Source organism: Caretta caretta, chromosome 1 (genome assembly GCF_965140235.1).
Source record: "Caretta caretta isolate rCarCar2 chromosome 1, rCarCar1.hap1, whole genome shotgun sequence".
In the NCBI taxonomy this organism is placed as follows: Eukaryota; Metazoa; Chordata; order Testudines; family Cheloniidae; genus Caretta; species Caretta caretta.
In genome coordinates, this window is record NC_134206.1 from 81,475,859 (window position 1) to 81,496,905 (window position 21,047).

At 43.6% G+C, this 21,047-nt stretch overlaps 1 protein-coding gene across 15 annotated transcripts in view; it reads right to left on the reverse strand.

The window, feature by feature from the left end:
• MYCBP2 (MYC binding protein 2) overlaps window positions 1-21,047 on the reverse strand; it is a 420,373-nt gene that overhangs the window by 48,588 nt on the left and 350,738 nt on the right. For all 15 annotated transcript variants that reach the window (XM_048852688.2, XM_048852718.2, XM_075129126.1 and 12 more), the window contains 5 exons: window positions 9,138-9,382; window positions 8,141-8,308; window positions 6,794-6,951; window positions 5,798-5,997; window positions 4,986-5,135 (listed from right to left, as the gene is read on the reverse strand). In XM_048852688.2, the coding sequence (XP_048708645.1) occupies window positions 4,986-5,135; window positions 5,798-5,997; window positions 6,794-6,951; window positions 8,141-8,308; window positions 9,138-9,382 (921 nt within the window). The remainder of the gene's footprint in view (window positions 1-4,985; window positions 5,136-5,797; window positions 5,998-6,793; window positions 6,952-8,140; window positions 8,309-9,137; window positions 9,383-21,047) is intronic.

The window sequence follows — 21,047 nt, forward strand, 5'->3', positions numbered from 1 at the left end:
ACTCTATTGACTGCGTGGGTTCCAGGGTGGATTTCTCCAGGTTCACTCTGAGACTCAACCTCTCAAACAGATGCAGAAGCATGGTGGTTTCTTCTTGTATTTCCTGGTAAGATCATAGCTTTAGGAGCTAGGTACGTAAGGGTAAACCATCCCTCCTTGATAGCGAAAGCGAGCTGCAGCCATCACCAATATCTTGGTGAACACTCTTGGTGCCATCAAGAGTCCAAAAAGGAGAAATCTGTACTGGTTATTTTGTTGGCCATCCACAAATCTTGGGAATCTCCTGTGTGCTGGATGTATGTCCACATGAAAAACAGGTACTCTGAGATTGAGGGCCATGAACCAATTGTCTGGATCCAGAGACAGGACAATTGACCATAGGGTCACCATTCTGAACTTTAGGTGGCAGATGAAACTTTTCACCTCTGTGAGGTCCAGAATGAGTCTCCATCCCCTTGTCTTCTTGGAGTCAAGTACGTACCGCAAGTAAAAAGGAGTACTTGTGGCACCTTAGAGACGAACAAATTTTTTTGAGCATAAGCTTTCGTGAGCTACAGCACAGCTCACAAAAGCTTATGCTCAAATAAATTTGTTCGTCTCTAAGGTGCCACAAGTACTCCTTTTCTTTTTGCGGATACAGACTAACATGGCTGCTACTCTGAAACCTACCTCAAGTAGAATCTCTTTCCCCTTGTTGCTAGAGATACTAGTTGTATCACTCCTAGTTTGTGTGGTGTTTCCCGGTCCTCTTCCAGGGGGGTTTGAAGTGATTATGCCACCCTCTTAAGCAAGACCTGGAAGGCCTTAGAATCATCAGGGCACAGGTGGAGAAGCTGGAATCACTGCCTTGTCTGGGGAAGAGGAGAAAAAGGTCACCAGTTAAGAATCCTCCTGTTTGTGTTGCTTGTCTTCCTCATGCTGCTGAAATTATGCCTCTTGATAAGGCTGAGGAAGCTCTTCTCTCCTCTGGGAGCTCTGGATCTCCTTGGGTTCCTTATCTCATGAGGTGACTATATCGGCCAGTAGTCTCATGGATATCCTGGGCCCCAATGCTGTCATTGCAGAATTTCATAACCCCATGGCATAGGTCTGGGTGCCAGAAGCTATACGGAGAGTATTCTCTCATGTGAGAATAGTGAGATACCATGGAGACTCCCAATGTTCTGTCCAGCCTGAGTCTCCTTAAGGGACCATAGGGGGCGAAGTCCGGGAGTAGGTGTGTCCAATAGCTCTTTTCTGTCTCTGAAGATTTGGAATCTGGATTCAGTGGGGGAGCCCTTAAGACTGGAGGAGGCAGTGATGATCTGTCTCTTCTCACTGACGGTACTGGTCCGGCTTGACCCCTACTTGTAGACAGGGACAAAGAGAGGTACTGCAGGGATACCAATACTGGCTGAAGTCCTGGTTCTAGGTGTTGAGGTCTTCAAAGAAGTGGTGATGCCACTTTCAGGAGCACTAAAAGGTAGCTGCAGCCAAGAACTAAGCCTGAGTCAATGGAGTCATGTCCCTGGCTCAGGCCACATCGGATCCAGTGGTGCTGATGTGCGTTACAGTGCTGAAGAAGCAGTCCGAATACTGTAGGGTGCTGCTGTTTTGCCCTGTGAGGAAGTCCCAGTGTGCTTCTTCCCAGTACCGGTTGGTCCTGTTATGGACCAGGAAGCTCCCAATGACTTGGTATGGGACAGGGACTTCTGCCTCTTTGTAGAGGGCTTGGACAGGAAACCTTCCCTCTTGGCCTTGTGGGAGCAGTTGCCTCCCCCTGCCCCTTCCACTCTGACTCTCTCAGGGGTGCTGGTTTTGGAGCTGCCAGGGAACAAAGAGGAGTCACTGCTACCTTCTTCAGGCCAACAGACAGGAGGGTCTTCCCCATCAGAGATTGATCCCACCTTCATAGCCTCCTCCATGATGAACTTACAGAGTCAAAACTCCCCAGAATGCTTAGTTCTACTTGGGAATGACCTGCAGATACTCCACCTGGAAGGGATGTGGGTTTTCCCCAAGCAGTACAGACAGAGGTTGTGAAAGTCTGTGACTGAGAAGGGTTTGTGGCACTTTACGCAACTTTTTAAACATACTCTGGTCCTGTAACCACTGGAAGGCTGAGGCTGAAGGCGGGGGTGGTACAGCAATGGCTCGCTCCCCACCCTGGAGAGGAGTTCCAAAAACAGACAGATATTACTAGGGAAAAATCTTTGGTCCCAGGTATATGGAGTGCATGCACAACCTGAAGTGCACCACACATAGGGACAATCACTCAAATTAGTAGTAGTTTAGTTTTTTAATTACTGGGTAAAGTTCCCCCACAAAAAGAGGAAGTTTGGGATTTTTTCCAGGTTGCTTTTTCCAGTTGCATAACCACACCTTCTCCCCTTCCTGGATGGGCACATAATTCCCCTATTTCCTGGCATTTAAGTCTGGCATGCTCGCTTCCGACTCATCTGTTTCTCCATCTTCTGGAATGCTGTCCCCACATCACTCATATACGACTCTGTCATGTCACCCACCTATGTAGATGCAGGGGACCTTGCGAGTTGATTCTTGCTGCCTGAACATCAAGTCACAGGGATGCATGGGTTTGCTGAGTCCAAAAATAATCTTATCAGGAGAGTAATAGATAGCTGAGTGCTGGCCAGCATTATATGTAAAGATGACTTTGTATTCCAGTCTTGCTGGACTTCACTGACAGATGTTAAGCATGGAACCAGGTGTGGTTTACTCTCTCCACTTCTACATCACTCGCAGAGTGGGGGACATTGGGCCTCACATTGGTTATCTGGAGTTGTCAGCAAACCTTGTGCAATAACCATGGTTCAAATTTCTTCCCCAATCACTACAGATACAGCTTGGTGGTCTGATCTGCAATACTACATGTTTCATCAATGCAGCTGTAACTGTTTCAACCCTTTATGCTCCAGTAGTTGTGCCGCCACATACTTTGAGAGGGTGTCAGACCAGCAAATACTGATTTACAGCTGGTATTTCTGGTAGTGAGCCTTTCAAGTCAATATATGTGAACTCAAAACATGGGAGGAGCATCTGGTAGAAGCGGAAAGGATTCTAAAACTTTTTAAGGAGTCAGGATTTAAATGGGGTTTGTGGAAACAAAGAGTCATCTAAGTACATGAGGTGGTCTTCAGTTCTCAAAACTTGGGTTAGGTCATTTACTACCCTCTGAAACATCCTGGTGCATTAATAAGTAATTGAGACAATCCATAGTGTGTCACAAAGGCATTTTTTTCTTGATTCTCAGGTGCCACTTTAATCTGATGGAATCCAAATACCAAATCAAAACTACTAAAATATTTTGCTCCTGACATTTTATCCAGAGAGTCTGCTATGTGGGAGTAGCTATCTTGAAATGTTGTGAATTAAGTTTCTTGTAGTCAACATATCTTCAGGCCTCCTTTGGACTTTTTCACAGTTATAGTTGGAGATACCCAAGATGATGTAGATTGTGCAATCAGGCTATCATGCAGCATATGATGTAGCTTCTCTTCCACTGCTAATATACCAGGGGAATCAGATATTGGAGCTGCGTCGCAGGAACGCTCCCTCACTTAAGAACAATCCGAGGCAGTACCTGATCACATCTCTCAAGATCTTCATTATTCTTGGAGAACACACTAGCATACCATAAGAGCTGCTGTTCTAATCACTTCTTTTTGTCACCTTCTCTGGCAGCATCTCTCAAGTCAACACATAGCTCTTTTACATCTTTTAGTCTCTACCCCATGAGAGGTTTTTAGATATCAGCCATTGTATACTGTCTCCAAGGTCTGATTTTTCACTAGCTGCACTTCCTAGTCAGTGACATTAACTGCTCCTACCCAGAACTCACCCTTTGGTCCAGCTCAATACAGAGATCTGCTAAACAGCAATCCTGCCTGGATATTTCTAGCTTCACTACAGCAGTCCTTTATCTTTATGGGCATTACTGCATGATGACCTGGCTTCACCACAACTTTATTCCAAGCCATCACAGGGAGCAGTTCTTCTCTGTCACTCTGTAGGCCTGGCAGAGGCAACTTTAAGCCTCCAAGAGTTGCCCCCCCCCAACTCCCCAGGGTCCGCACTTCCTCTTACTCCCAGATCAGATACAGAAATGTAATATACAATACTACAACCTAACAGTAAGAGAGATACAGCACCATTTATTGGTAGAGGCTATTTGCACTGATCATTACACTACCTGAAATCTGTTACTTTAAAAGAGTATACATAACAGTAGTGTTTTTCATCACAAGATCACACCATTAAAGAGAAGAAATATAATTCAAATACAAGTCAAGGCCATATACATTAGCTTAATTTAAAATAATTTCATTATCAAGCTTTGCAAAAAACCCTGGAACACACTTAACTACAAAGTTGAAAAACTGTTGCCAATTACTCGCCTGCCAGAAAATTACTCATCCCAGTCAAGTGGGTGAGGAGAGTTTTGTAAGACTACTTCATTATAGCAAAAAGAATAGTTGCCTCTATAGGAGAGGTGGATAACTGAACGACATAAATTATGCCAGCATAACCTGTGGTTTACACAAGCCCTAAGAATAATGGAGTTTCTTAGAGAAAATTTCCCTCAGTTTTCTGGTAAGCAATCTAAGCACAGTTTTCAGTTACTGTACTTGTCAAAAACAGCATTTTCTATTATAGAGAATGTTTTAAACAGTTTAAGTGCAAATCAATGTACTAAAACAAAACTACAATGGATCAGCAGAATATCATTCAGCAGTCATGAAAAGCGAATTAAATTTAAGGGTGATCAACAAAAACAAATACTGCATAGATATGTTCTTGAAAAAAGTGAACTAAAATTTCCCATTCCATAGTTAAGATTTTGTTTCTCACTAAAAGTTACACAACATACAAGATTAATCTTTGTTTTCACTTTTACACATTCAGAAAATATTTTTAAACTACTTGTACAGTCATACCCACAATTTCCGTAATATACTTTATGAGTAGCATGTTAAAATCTCACATACTTGCTCTGCATTTTCTTTATTTGCTTTGTTCTCCTCATCCTCGTCTTCCTCAGGTTCCATAGGGGCAGGAGTCAGTGAAGCCACAAAATGCCATAAAATATCATGAAGAGAAGTTGTTTGAATGACATTACAGAGAAGCCAGTTAAAAGCCTAAAACAAATGTAGATAGTTATAATTTAGGTAAGGAAAGTTATAATTTAGGTAAGGAAAGTTGGAGATATGGATATAGAGTTCAACAAAAAGATTCATTTTAAACATGTCACAGGAGAGGCACTAGTATTTTGAAAAGTTATCAAAAACACTGTTGCACAAGCCCTTTTATTAAGCTATAAACTATTTCTTACAATGATGTAAATATATCATAGGGAATACACCACACTGACGGCTCGTACACACAGACAGTGTGCAGCAAGCTGAGGGGCGACTCTACAGTGCTCTAGCCTGTCACACACTAATTGATCATGTGGAGATCATGTGGACTCTGTTACAGAACAGCAGTTTAAAACAAAGCTTGAAAAAAAAAAGTCGCTTAGATACATTTAAAGATTAAAGAAACACTGCTGACCATCCAAACTAGCACATTTACAGTTAACATTTCTATTTTTATATTTCTGATTTTGCAGATATTATGGCTACTTAGACTTGTTTTAAAACTTGCTGGAAGTCTCAATTTGGGATTAGTAAAAGAGCATTCTCTTTTTTGTATTAGTATTTAATTTAATATAAAAATTTGTTTCAAAACTTCTCTGGAAGAAGGATAAGTAACTGATGTGTCATTTTAATTACAGTTAGATCCATTAATGCGTTCATACCTCCATAGCAAAGACTCGGCAAGCAGATTTCCGTAAGGCTTGTTTCATTGCTATTTCAAGTCCTTCCAGATCATGGTGCTGGATTACAAATGCCAGAACTGGCCACTGGAAATTTCTCTCTCCTTTAGAAAGAGAGCTGTGGGCGGAGATTAACCGAGAAAGTTCAGGAGATGGATGTCTCAGGAGAGAGGATCCCACTTCTATTTAAAAGTATAAAAAAATATATATATTAGATTCTTTGTGTAATTGTTTTTACTGCAGCTATAAAAATTGAAGTACTAGTTTGCTATTATTTATAAAATAGTATTTTTTCCTTGTAGAACAATATAATACAATCCCTGAAGTGAAAAAATTGTGCTTCACTTCAGGGTAAGCAGACACTAAAAATCACAAGAATACTTCCTGAGTTTTAAAACCAAGCAGAAAACTCCCAGGAATTTATTTCAGACCTGAATAAATTCCTGAACCACTCTTAACGCTCTGCATATTTCTCATAACTTACATGCGGTTAATGTTTGACAAGCTATTAGTATTTGGAACTGGGTGAATAATGGATTTTTTGGTTCACCGTCAATTCCAAAGTATCAAAAAATGTTTAATTTCAGATTGAAACGAAAACAACATTTTGAAAGCTTTTCAGTGAATTGAAAAAGTTTTGAACTGGGTCAAACCAAAACATTTCATTTTGACCGACCCAGAATTTTGCATTTCAAAAGCAAAGGAGGACTAGATTCACAAAGTAACCAGAGACTGAGAAGGAGGAGGTTTCTTTCACCCTTTGTCTGATGCGGAAAAGGGACTTTTCACTGAAAAAAGTCTGCCCAGCTCTATTAATTACATACATTTATCACAAATGGTAATTTTTTTCCCTACAGTCTTTCACTGAGGAACTGTAATCCTATTGTCCTTAAACTCCATTTACTTTTTTTTAAAACTAAAAATAGATATTTTAGAAAAGTGGAAATACTTTTTCTGCTTTAAGATGTCTATTTTTACCTGCGTCGCCACTGTTGACTCTTCGTCTGGGAATGGCCTTAACCCGTGCAGGTAAAATCGAGTGCTGTTTGTCGTATTCTGATGCAACAACTGAGTATGATCTTTGAAAGACTGTGCGCTTTGCCAGGTCTGTATCTGTTATTGGACTGGTCTCCAAACTTCAAAGAAATCAGTGAGGTCATAAACACTTTTTTTTTTAAGTTTCAGTGATGACATAACTCAGACAAAATGCAGAACTACAGTATTATCATTAAAAAACTACGCTTTAAAGACTGGAAATGAAGCAGACTAGAAAGCAGCATACATTTGGTTAATGGCAATACTACCGATGTATGAAAATTTACCTTATGCAACGTAACAGTAATAACTAGATGAACTCATATACTTGTTCATATAGTATGGCCAAAGAGAAATTCTTGCAAATTCTTTCAACATATACGTGTACCTTGTATTTCTTAAAATATATAATTGTGATGTAACAAGTTAAACCCTGACTATCCAAGTATTTCATGGCGGGAGGGGCAAGGAGAGGCATCCAAAGTATTCAGATGACTGAGTTTCAGATACACAAATGTATGATGTAGACACAGATTTATAAACTCCATGGGCCTCCTACATGAAATTTAAAAGTTTGTTTAGTGTGGGAAATAACGTTTCCCAGCCAGTTCTGATCTGCTGTTGCCAAGCCCCTGGAATGTTTCACTCCCTACTTTGTGTGAACTTCGTATGGTCTGCAGAAGAGCTCCCGCTTCCCAATCTTCCCACAGGGCATGGGAGAGCCCCACTGCCCCAAGTCTCAATAGGGGCAAGGTGGCTACACCAAGATAATCCTGTTAGAGCAGAGATTTGAGATCTATTGACCAGATACCTCGTTATCTTTACAGAAAGTGGTCATGTTTAAATATTGGCATTCAATAAATTTGTTTTTATATGTCAAGTTCGATGACATAGAAATAAATAAATAAAATTTTTGTGGCTGATTATGTCCTCCTAATATATGAAATATCCCAGATTTTGTTTCCATTTGTTTGCTTTAGTGCCAAAGTTCAGACTTGCAGCAATTCTGTGTTAAAATAAAATAATATGAATTAGTTTTAAGCTTTGAACAGAATTGGAGCTGGTGTTCGAAAAGGTATGAGAGAATGTTCTCTTTCTGTAAAGTAGTACGATTTCTGGTAGCCTATAAGCGAAAAACGTATACAAGTTATGGCTATAATTCAAGCGTTGAACTGACTTGGTACTTTGGCTACCTATTGCAGCAACAAGTCCCATTACCCTTGTGTTCACTTCAGTGCTGTGCTGTGCTAGTATGTTAGCTAACAGTTATCAAGAACTACACTGGCATACCTTGGTGGCATGGATTTCATGTTACTCTCTGGTTCCTCAAAGACATTAGGACATGCATCAGGAGTGACTGATATGTATGGTGCAGGTACTGAAGTTGAACGCAGATATCTCATCTCATCTTGGAAGAGGTTGTCATCTTGATAGACAACAAAGTTTTCATGATGATGCCTGCATTAAAGTAGATATTTAAACTAATGATGATGATGATTTGTATTATCACAGTGCTTAAGAAACCTATTGGACCAGAACCCCATTGTGCTGGGCATTGTACAAACCCAGAAAAAAAAGAGTTCAAAACCAACCGACCCTTTCCAGGCCAATTAGCTAGCAATTATTGTCACTTACCATGTCTGTACAACTACCGCATTTGAGCCTAACCTGGTTGTGGCCTTTAGGAACTGAAGCAATGTAAATGTTAATATGGTGCTGAAGGATGTGGATTTGTTTATCATTTGCTAATGTTTCGCAAACAGCAGGGCTTCTCAAGATGATGTTACTTATTGCAGAACCAAATTTCCTCATTTCATCCTGAACCATTTTAGAGCTCATGAACATTATATACTAAATTGAAATATACTGGGAAATACAAAGAGGCACATGCTTATATGCTCTGAATTGAGTGAAGGTTTGACGGGACTATGTATATTAGGCTCAAGTCATAATGTGAGTCTTATTATGGAGTTCTGCTACCAAGTTCTTAAATCACTGAAATTTAAGTTTTAAGAATTATTAATCAAGCATCCAAAAGTGTGTTAGGGTACCTCCCAAATTCAGTAGCTCTGATCCCTGGAGCAAATGCAATCTAAACAGACATGAAAATACTATGAAAGATGGAGAGAAAGTCAGGGGACAAGATGATAAAGAAGCATGAGACTGCTTCCAGAGAGCAGCACATTTTTATATATACATTTTAGTTTAGTACATAAAATACACATTTTATTTTTATTCAAACATTATGAATAAATATATTTATGAACTCATGAGTAGCTTTCATTACCTTGCTAAAGTCTGCAGATAGAGGCATGGCATTTTAATGGGAAAGTCCTCAGAAATTCCTTCTTTAACACTGGGAAGCTGCGACTGGAATGGTTTTGCAGGATGATAGCACAAAATACTGGGCTCAGCAGCACTGCTCAGGGACAGCAAAAACAGAGCATTGGCTTTAATCACTTGATGAGCTTCCATGGTTGGCAAGGCACGAGGAGTCTTAACTTGCATTGGTTTTCTCCTGTATTGTTTAACCTAGAATACAAAAATGTTACATGTTCACATCATTATTTTATTACAAGTAAGGATTAGATTTAGAAATGGGTATTTTTAGTAAAAGTCATGGACAGGTAACAGGCAATAAACAAAAATTCATGGCTTTTACTATAAATACCCATGATGACAATCTCTGCTCCTAGGGCCCCGCTGATCTGGGGGGCCCCTACTCAAGTGTGTGTGGGGGGCTGACTGCCCTCAGCAGCACGCTGCTCCAAGGCCCCCAGAGACCGCTCTCCCCAGGGACTGCTGTTACGTGTTGATTATTCAGTAGTTGGTGGCTCGTTGTCTTGCTGCATCCTCTGTTCATTTGGGTCAGTTTCAATCAGTTCATTAACGACCTGATCATTCCACCCAGACTCCCATGTGACACACACGCACACACTTTCTGTCTCCAGCACTGTTTTGGGAGCAGCGTTAACCATTTTGCATCCACTTAGCCCTGGTCTACACTACGAGTTTAGGTCGAATTTAGCAGTGTTAGATCGATTTAACCCTGCACCCGTCCACATGACGAAGCCATTTTTGTTGACTTAAAGGGCTCTTAAAATCTATTTCTGTACACCTCCCCAACGAGGGGATTAGTGCTGAAATCGGTAACGCCGGGTCAAATTTGGGGTAGTGTGGACACATTTTGATGGTATTGACCTCCGGAGCTATCCCAGCGTGCTCCCTTGTGACTGCGCTGGACAGCACTCTCAACTCAGATGCACTAGCCAGGTAGACACGAAAAGCTCCAGGGACTTTTGAATTTCATTTCCTGTTTGGGCAGCGTGGCACAGGTGACCATGCAGAGCTCATCAGCAGAGGTGACCGTGGAGTCCCAGAATTGCAAAAGAGCTCCAGCATGGACTGAACAGGAGATACTGGATCTGATCGCTGTATGGGGAGATGAATCTGTACTATCAGAACTCCGTTCCAAAAGATGAAATGCCAAAATATTTGAAAAAATCTACAAGGGCATGAAGGACAGAGGCTATAACAGGGACCCGCAGCAGTGCCATGTGAAAATTAAGGAGCTCAGGCAAGCCAACCAAAAAACCAAAGAGGCAAACGGCCGCTCCGGGTCAGAGCCCCACACATACCGCTTCTATGATGAGCTGCATGCAATTCTAAGGGGTGCCCCTACCACTATCCCACCCCTGTATGTAGACTCCTGCAAGGGGGGAGTCTCACACAACAGAGATGAGGATTTAAGGGACGAAGAAGATGACGATGAAGAAGAAACCGTTCTCCCCGACATCCAGGAACTGTTTATCACCCTGGACCCAATACCCTCCCAACCCGGGTTCCCGGAACTTGAAGGCAGAGAAGGCACCTCTGGTAAGTGTACCTTTGTAAATATAATACATGGTTTAAAAGCAAGTGTGTTTAATGATTAATTTGCCCCGAAGACTTGGGATGCATTCGCGGCCAGTACAGCTACTGGAAAAGTCTGTTAACATGTCTGAGGATGGAGCGGAAATCTTCCAGGGACATCTCAGTGAAGGTCTCCTGGATGTACTCCCAAAGCCTTTGCAAAAGGTTTCTGGGGAGGGCAGCCTTATTCTGTTCTCCATGGTAGGACACTTTACCACGCCAGGCCAGTAGCATGTAGTCTGGAATCATTGCATAAAAAAGCATGGCAGCGTATGGTCCCAGTGTTTGCTGGCATTCAAGCAACATCCATTCTTTCTCTCTCTGTGTTAGCCTCAGGAGAGTGATATCATTCATGGTCACCTAGTTGAAATAGGGGAATTTTATTAAGGGGACATTCAGAGGTGACCATTCCTGCTGGACTGTTTGCCTGTGGCTGAAAAGAAATCATCCCTGCTGTCAGCCACACGGTGGGGGGAGGGGTGAAGCGATCATCCCAGAGAATTGGGTGTGTGTGGAGGTTTAGTTGGGTTCGTGCTGCACGTTCCCCCGAAAATCGCAGCCCCTTCTTTTAACTGGCCAACCCATTTTAAATGGCCAACCCAACGGGTGCTTGGTATGGGAAATGAGGGCGCTGCTGTTTGAAACCATTCCCACATGTTATGAAGGTTAAAGAAGCCAAAAGACTGTGGCTTACCATGGCTGCCTGCAAGCCGAATTCTGTTGCCTGGTCCTGCGTGTGTTATCTCTCACACCAAACTGGCAGGTCCTCAATATAAGAGGCAAAATGTACCGAAAGCACATGTACTATGTAATGTTAACAGCTTGGTTCACCCCAAAAGAGTCTACCCATTGTTCTCTAAAATGTGTATTTTTAAATACTGTTCTCCCATTTTTTCCTTCTGCAGCTGCAAATGTTTCAAAGCTCCCCTTATCATCTCTGTCCCAGAGGCTAGTGCAGATAAGAAGAAAAAAATTGGACTCGCGATGAAATGTTCTCTGAGCTCATGCAGTCCTCCCACACTGAAAGAACTCAGCAAAATGCGTGGAGGCAAACAATGTCACAGTCCAGGAAAGCACAAAATGAACGCGAGCACAGGAGGGACGCGCGACAACAGGCAGCGGCGGGAGCAAGAGGAGAGGTGGTGGCAGCGTGATGAGAGGAAGCAGGATGCAATGCTGAGGCTACTGGAGGAACAAACGGATATGCTCCGGCATATGGCTGAGCTGCAAAAAAGGCAGCAGGAGCACAGACCGCCGCTGCAGCTTCCCCAAGTTCCATTGCCTCCTCACGCAAACACCCAAGAATGCCGGGGGGTGTCCTCCAGGCACCCAACCGCTCCACCCCAGCGGACTGCCCAAGCAACAGAAGACTGGCATTCAATAAGTTTTGAAGTGCAGTGTGGCCCTATCCTTCCCTCCTCCACCATCCCTCCTGGTGCTTCCCTCCTCCCACACCCCTCCTGGGCTACCTTGGCAGTTATCCCCCTATTTGTGTGACGAATTAATAAAAAATTTAATAAAAATTAATAAATAATTAATGCATGAATTTGAAACAACAATGACTTTATTGCCTCTGCAAGTGGTGATTGAAGGGGGAGTACGGTTGGCTTACAGGGAAGTAGAGTGAACCAAGGGGGCGGGTTTTCATCAAGGAGAAACAAACAGAACTTCACACCGTAGCCTGGCCAGTCATGAAACTGGTTTTCAAAGCTTCTCTGATGCGCAGCGCGCACTGCTGTGCTCTTCTAATGACCGTGCTGTCTGGCTGCGCATAATCAGCAGCCAGGCGATTTGCCTCAACCTCCCACCCCGCCATAAACGTCTCCCCCTTACTCTCACAGATATTGTGGAGCACACAGCAAGCAGTAAACGCTTTTGAACGTCCAAATGCACATTCTACCACCACTCTGCACTTGCTCAGCCTATAGTTGAGCAGCTTCTGACGACTGTACAGGGTGCCTGTGTATGGCTTCATGAGGTAAGGGGTAGACTGTGTCCCCAAGGATAACCCTTAAGGGGTAGGCTGTGTCCCCAAAGATAACTATAGGCATTTCAACATCCCCAATGGTTATTTTCTGGTCTGGAAAGTAAGTCCCTTGCTGCAGCTGTTCAGACAGACCAGAGTTCCAGAAGATGTAGTGGATGTATTGTTTCTTGACTTTAGCAAAGCTTTTGACACGGTCTCCCACAGTATTCTTGTCAGCAAGTTAAGGAAGTATGGGCTGGATGAATGCATTACAAGGTGGGTAGAAAGCTGGCTAGATTGTCGAGCTCAACGGGTTGTGATCAATGGCTCCATATCTAGTTGGCAGCCGGTATCAAGTGGAGTACCCCAAGGGTCGGTCCTGGGGCCGGTTTTGTTCAATATCTTCATAAATGATCTGGAGGATGGTGTGGATTGCACTCTCAGCAAATTTGCGGATGATACTAAACTGGGAGGAGTGGTAGATACGCTGGAGGGGAGGGATAGGATACAGAAAGACCTAGACAAATTGGAGGATTGGGCCAAAAGAAATCTGATGAGGTTCAATAAGGATAAGTGCAGGGTCCTGCACTTAGGACGGAAGAACCCAATGCACAGCTACAGACTAGGGACCGAATGGCTAGGCAGCAGTTCTGCGGAAAAGGACCTAGGGGTGACAGTGGACGAGAAGCTGGATATGAGTCAGCAGTGTGCCCTTGTTGCCAAGAAGGCCAATGGCATTTTGGAATGTATAAGTAGGGGCATAGCGAGCAGATCGAGGGACGTGATCGTTCCCCTCTATTCGACATTGGTGAGGCCTCATCTGGAGTACTGTGTCCAGTTTTGGGCCCCACACTTCAAGAAGGATGTGGATAAATTGGAGAGAGTCCAGCGAAGGGCAACAAAAATGATTAGGGGACTGGAACACATGAGTTATGAGGAGAGGCTGAGGGAGCTGGGATTGTTTAGCCTGCAGAAGAGAAGAATGAGGGGGGATTTGATAGCTGCTTTCAACTACCTGAAAGGGGGTTCCAAAGAGGATGGCTCTAGACTGTTCTCAATGGTAGCAGATGACAGAACGAGGAGTAATGGTCTCAAGTTGCAGTGGGGGAGGTTTAGATTGGATATTAGGAAAAACTTTTTCACTAGAAGGGTGGTGAAACACTGGAATGCGTTACCTAGGGAGGTGGTAGAATCTCCTTCCTTAGAGGTTTTTAAGGTCAGGCTTGACAAAGCCCTGGCTGGGATGATTTAACTGGGAATTGGTCCTGCTTTGAGCAGGGGGTTGGACTAGATGACCTTCTGGGGTCCCTTCCAACCCTGATATTCTATGATTCTATGATTCTAAGATGCGAGCGTCATGAACCTTTCCCGGCCATCCCACGTTGATGTTGGTGAAATGTCCCTTGTGATCCACCAGTGCTTGCAGCACCATTGAAAAGTACCCCTTTCGGTTTATGTACTGGCTGCCAAGGTGGTCCGGTCCCAAGACAGGGATATGCGTTCCGTCTATAGCCCCACCACAGTTAGGGAATCCCACTGCAGCAAAGCCATCCACTATGACCTGCACATTTCCCAGAGTCACTACCCTTGATAGCAGCAGCTCAGTGACTGCGTTGGCTACTTGGATCACAGCAGCTCCCACAGTAGATTTGCCCACTCCAACTTGATTCCCGACTGACCGGTAGCTGTCTGATGTTGCAAGGTTCCAGAGGGCTATCACCACTCGCTTATGAACTGTGAGGGCTGCTCTCATTTTGGTATTCTTGTGCTTCAGGGCAGGGGAAAGCAAGTCACAAAGTTCCATGAAAGTGCCCTGACGCATGAGAAAGTTTCACAGCCACTGGGAATCACCCCAGACCTGCAACACTACATGGTCCCACTAGTCTGTGCTTGTTTCCTGGGCCCAGAATCGGCATTCACGTCATGAGCCTGCTCCATTGCCACCAGGATGTCCAAATTACGGGGGCCCGTACTTTGAGAGAAGTCTGTGTCCATGTCCTCATCCCTCTTGTCACCGCGCTGCTGTTGCCTCCTTGCCTGCCTGTGCAGGTTCTGGTTCTGAACATACTGCAGGATAATGTGTGAGGTATTTACAATGCTCATAACTGCTGCGGTGATCTGAGCGGGCTCCATGCTTGCCGTGGTATGGCGTCTGCAGGAGAGCAGAGTTGCAGTGGAAGTGGTGGCTGACGACGGATGCCACGAGAATAGATATTTATAGAGAACGACGAGAGGACCTGTGAGATCGATTCATGAGAGCAGAGCTGCAGCGGAAGCAGTGGTTGGATGATCAGTTTTGCAGACCTATTGCACCGTCTGCTGCCAGCAGCACCAGGACACAACAGTGTCGGTGAGCTGAGCTGATGGGGCTGCACGCTTGCCGTGGTATGGCGAAACAAGAGCAGGACAGCAGAGTTGCAGAGGAAGTGGTGGATGATGATGGTCATATAGAGGACCTGCGAAGTGGATTCATGGCACCAGGAGAACAGAAGAGCAGAGTTGCAGCGGAAGTGGTGGTTCGATGATTATGGTTAGCAGTCCTACTGCACCATCTGCTGAAAGCAGTAGGGCGTCCGCACGGAAAAATGGAGCAAAACGATTGTCTGCTTTTGCTTTCATGGAGGGAGGGGCGACTGACGACATGTACCCAAAACCATCCGCGACAATGTTTTTGCCCCATCAGGTATTGGGAGCTGAACCCAGAATTCCAATGGGCGGTAGAGACTGCGGGAACTGTAGCATAGCTACCCACAGTGCAACACTCCAAAAGCCAATGCTAGCCACGGTACTGTGGACTCACTCTGCCGACTTAATGTACTTAGTGGGGACACACACAATCGACTGTATAAAATCGCTTCCTAAAAAATCGACTTCTATAAATTCGACCTAATTCCATAGCATAGACATACCCTTAGTAGCCATGCAACACAGAGGGAAACTGACACATGCTTAGGATTCATAAAAATGTTACAGAAAATTCCCACTTTGACACACATGTTCACATAACAATTTTTCCATAGGGCTCCTGCCTTGTTCAGTGCATAGCATAGACCATGCTTTGGAAATGAATAAGGGTTGTGTAAGCAAAGGACACCGTTGTTTCTGTAAGACCCCTTTCCTCATTCATTCAAGAAATTGGAAGGCTTGTAATGAATGAAGCAGAGGATACAAGAAGAAAAAAGATGGTTTCATGGCTAAGGCAGTTAAATGCCCTGGAGAACTGAATTCTATCCCTGTTTCTGTCACAGAGTTCCTTTGTGATGCTAGGCAAGTCACTTAAACCAAACTTTTCACAGGTGGCCACTTAACATGCTCATTTTCTGGGTTCCCAATGTGAGGCCCTCCGGTCTGATTTGCAGAGTGCACTCTCAGCTGCAACTAGTCAATGTGAACTATGTTTTGAAGATATTAAGGCTATATAATTCTAAGTAGTCTGAAAAATTAGACTTTATGCATACCAAACTGGGCATCCCAAATTAGTGGTCACTTTTGATTATGACAGGTTTCAGAGGAACAGCCGTGTTAGTCTGTATTCGCAAAAAGAAAAGGAGTACTTGTGGCACCTTAGAGACTAACCAATTTATTTGAGCATGAGCTTGCTGTGGCTCACGAAAGCTCATGCTCAAATAAATTGGTTAGTCTCTAAGGTGCCACAAGTACTCCTTTACTTTTGATTATAAAAACTCTGTCCCCCAATTCCAAACCACTCGCATCAGTAAACTTAATTCTGGCATTTCTTACGTGTGAGTGCTTGACTTTGAAACCTTAACATTCTTTGAATGTAATTTTTTGTTAGCAATTTTATTCACATCGCACTTAAATGACAAAACACAGAGGAGGGTTACAAACGAAACAAAAACGATACATCAGACAAGGCTAGGGAAAAAGTTTCCTTTCCTATTAATATTCTTTCTTCAAGATTTTCTATATCAGGACGTATACTTCGATTATAGACCTTACAAACCACCCGATGAAGAACAAGAATTTAAATAATGCAATATCTTCCTGTATAAGGGTCTAGCTATCTCAGCTTGCAGTTGAATATTTCAGAAGCAGTACCAAGTAGGAACCTAACCAATTCATCAATAACCATTAAAAAAATGTTAAACATAGTTTCAGTTTGTCAGTGACTCTGTATCAAAGTTCTTAACAATGAGTTAGGCACTCATATCTTAGGATGGGACTGGTATAAAAAGGCTTTAATGAAGGAAAATTAACAGATAAAGATAATTCCCCCCCTCTTTGATCTTCTATAACAGATAATATGCTTGGGATCTTCCAAAGCATCTGACAAGCCAGTCTTCTTCGGTCTTGTACACTCAATAGCAAAGTCATGACTACCAACTGTACTGGATGTCACATGAATTAAGCACGCACAGGTTCAGAATAAACAGGAGCCTGAATGGGGGTGGACATGGACATGTTCACCAGTTCCAGGGTCTTCTCAGTCAGTTTGGAATTATAAGAAAAAAAGCTCCTCTTGATTTGGAAGACCTTCTACAGGACTATGCTGATCATGGGCTGGGGTGGGAGGGGAATATCCATTTGGCTGATGTCTACTGACATTCAAGAAAATTTGTTCTTCCTGCTCCTGCTTTCTAGAACCTGAAGTATTTTTTTCCTGGGTATAATGAGATTTCATTCTCCTGATTCCTAGAATCATAGGATATTAGGGTTGGAAGAGACCTCAGGAGGTCATCAAGTCCAATCCCCTGCTCAAAGCAGGACCAACACCAACTAAATCATCCCAGCCAAGGCTTTGTCAAGCCAGGCCTTAAAAACCTCTAAGGATGGAGATTCCACCACCCTCCAAGTGAAATAGTGTTCCCTAATATCCAAGCTAGACCTCCCTCATTCCAACTTAAGACCATTACTTCTTGTTCTGTCATCTGCCACCACTAAGAATAGCCTAGCTCCATCCTCTTTGGAACCCCCCTTCAGGGAGTTGAAGGCTGCTATCAAATCCCCTCTAACTCTTCTTTTCTGCAGACTAAATAACCCCAGTTCCCTCAGCCTCTCCTCTTAAGTCATGTGCCCCAGCCCCCTAATCATTTTTGTTGCCCTCCGCTGGAGTCTCTCCAATTTGTCCACATCCCTTCTGTAGTGGGGGTACCAAAACTGGCCACAATACTCTAGGTGTGGCCTCACCAGTGCTGAATAGAGGGGAATCATCACTCCCTTCGATCTGCTGGCAATCCTCCTACTAATACAGCCCAATATGCTGTTGGCCTTCTTGGCAATGAGGGCACACTGCTGACTCATATCCAGTTTCTCATCCACTGTAATCCCCAGCTCCTTTTCTGCAGAACTGCTGCTTAGCCAGTCTGTCCCCAGCCTGTAGCGGTGCATGGGATTCTTCTGTCCTAAGTGCAGGACTCTGCACTTGTCCTTGTTGAACCTCATCAGATTTCTTTTGGCCCAATCCTCTAATTTATCTAGGTCCCTCTGTATCCTATCCCTACCCTCCAGCGTACCTACCTCTCCCCCCAGTTTAGAGTCATCTGCAAACTTGCTGAGGGTGCAATCCACGCCATCCTCCAGATCACTGACACAGATGTTGAACAAAACCAGCCCCAGGACCGACCCCTGGGGCACTCCGCTTGATACCGGCTGCCAAACAGACATCAAGCCGTTGATCACTACCTGTTGAGCCCGACAATATAGCCAGTTTTCTACCCACCTTATAGTCCATTTATCCAATCCATACTTTTTTATCTTGCGGGCAAGAATACTGTGGGAGACCGTATCAAAACCTTTGCTAAAGTCAAGATATATCACATCCACTGCTTTCCCCATATCCACAGAGCCAGTTATCTCATCATAGAAGGCAATTGGGTTGGTCAGGCATGACTTGCCCTTGGTGAATCCATGTTGACTGTTCCTGATCAGCTTCCTCTCCTCCAAGTGCTTCAAAATGGATTCCTTGAGGACCTGCTCCATGATTTTTCCAGGGACTGAAGTGAGGCTGACTGGCCTATAGTTCCCTGGGTTCTCTTTCTTCCCTTTTTAAAATATGGGCACTATATTTGCCTTTTTCCAATTGTCCAGGACCTCCCCCAATTGCCACAATTTTTCAAAGATAATGGCCAATGGCTCTACAATCACATCAACCAACTCCCTCAGCACCTTTGGATGCATTAGATCTGGACCCATGGACTTCTGTACGTCCAGCTTTTCTAAATAGCCTTTAACCTGTTCTTTCACCACTGAGGGCTGGTCACCTCCTCCCCATACTGTGATGCCCAGTGCAGCAGTCTGGAAGATGACCATGTCTGTGAAGACCAAGGCAAAAAAAAAGTATTGAGTATGTCAGCTTTTTCCACATCATCTGTCACTATGTTGCCTCCCCCATTCAGTAAGGTCCCACATTTTCTGTGACCCTCTTCTTGTTGCGAACATACCTGTAGAAACCCTTCTTGTTACCCTTCACATCCCTTGACAGCTGCAACTCCAGTTGTGCCTTGGCCTTCCTGATTACACCCCTGCATGCTCTAGCAATATTTTTATACACCTCCCTAGTCATCTGTCCAAATTTCCACTTCTTGTAAGCTTCCTTTTTGAGTTTAAGCTCACCGAAGATTTCACTGTTAAGCCAAGCTGATCGCCTGCCATGTCTGCTATTCTTTCTGCACTCTGGGATGGTTTGTTCCTGCGCCCTTAACAAGGTTTCTTTAAAATACAGCCAGCTCTCCTGGACTCCTTGCCCCCCATATTAGCTTCCCAGGGGATCCTGCCCATCAGTTCCCGAAGGGAGTCTAAGTCTGCTTTTCTGAAGTCCAGGGTCTGTACTTTGCTACTCTCCTTTCTTCCTTTTGTGAGGATCCTGAACTCAACCATCTCACGGTCACTGCTGCCTAGGTTGCCACCCACTTCTACTTCTCCTGCCAATTCTTCCCTGTTTGTAAGCAGCAGATCAAGAGGAGCACGACCCCAGTCAGTTGCTCCAGCACTTGTACCAGGAAGTTGTCTCCAACACTCTCCAAAAACTTCCTGATTGTCTGCGCATTGCTGTATTGCTCTTCCAGCAGATGTCAGGATGATTAAAGTCTCCCATTAGAACCAGGGCCTGTGATCTGGAAACTTCAGTTAGCTGTCCGAAGAAATCTCGTCTACTTCATCCTTCTGATCCGGTGATCTATAGCACATGCCCACCACAACATTACCCTGTTGCTCTTGCCTCTAAACTTAACTGCATTCTACTCATTCAGTCAGGTGTGCTGGTTCTCATCCTCAGACTGTGATTGCCAACTGACTGGTAGGGTTCTTTTTGGCTTAAGCCATCAACAGGTCTGTTTCTCTGAACATATCTTGACTTTTTGTGCGTCCCTGGTGACAGATGTATATTACAGATCGTGGCAATGTCCAACTGAATTTTTATGGATGAATATATTAGCTTTCTCTGGAAGTGTAACATAGTGAGATCCTCACAATCTTGGACTCTAGCTTGTTTATGGAAGACTTCTTTTGAACCAGTGATGAACACTGCAGCAATGTTAAAAAAAAAAAATTCCACCCCAGAGGATGGTTTATTGAAATCTTCCTCAGTTAGCTATTAACTCCATGAGTCTTGAAGATATTTGCAGGCTCTTTGAGGTTCTCTCTTCACTCCAATTCCGATAACAGGAAGACACGTTAAAGAGAGTGCAATGTAGAAGCATATTCAGGGCACTAAATTGAAGCTCACTGCCATTGACCCTAGCACCTGCTGGCAGTTCTATACTGTGCTCTTTGAGTGATAAATTAAAAGTTCTGATGTGGATCTGCAGCTTACTCATAGAGTCCTACACAAGAAATGCCCATTTAGTATTGTGAATTCTTCAGATACATGAGGTTTCGTGTGGGACTGAAGGAGCTCTTCTTGTTTATCACTAACCCCTGCCTTCCCAAATAAGCCTTACTGTCTTTCACTGATGCATTGGCTGAAGCTTCTGAACCAGCTCAGAGCAGCCAGTTGCTCAGATATAGGCTATAGGGTACAGCTTGGTCCAGGACAGCAAATCACAGTTATTTCTAGTGAGACTGCAACATTGGCATATGGCAGGGACATATCCTCGAGATTCAATGAGCATAAGAATTTGCCTTAGAATCACCTAAAACAATTATTCAAGGAGGAGACTATCTGCTTAAATTGACATTTAACCAACTGTACAATGACAGCATGTTATTTGCCAGATAATGACTTATTCAAAGACATTTGCATACATTGCTTGCAAGATATTAGTTTCTATATTCAAATATGTTAGCATAAAACTAAACTAATTTACAAATTTGAATCTGAAAATAAGTAAATACACTATAAAATAATTTGGATTAATAACA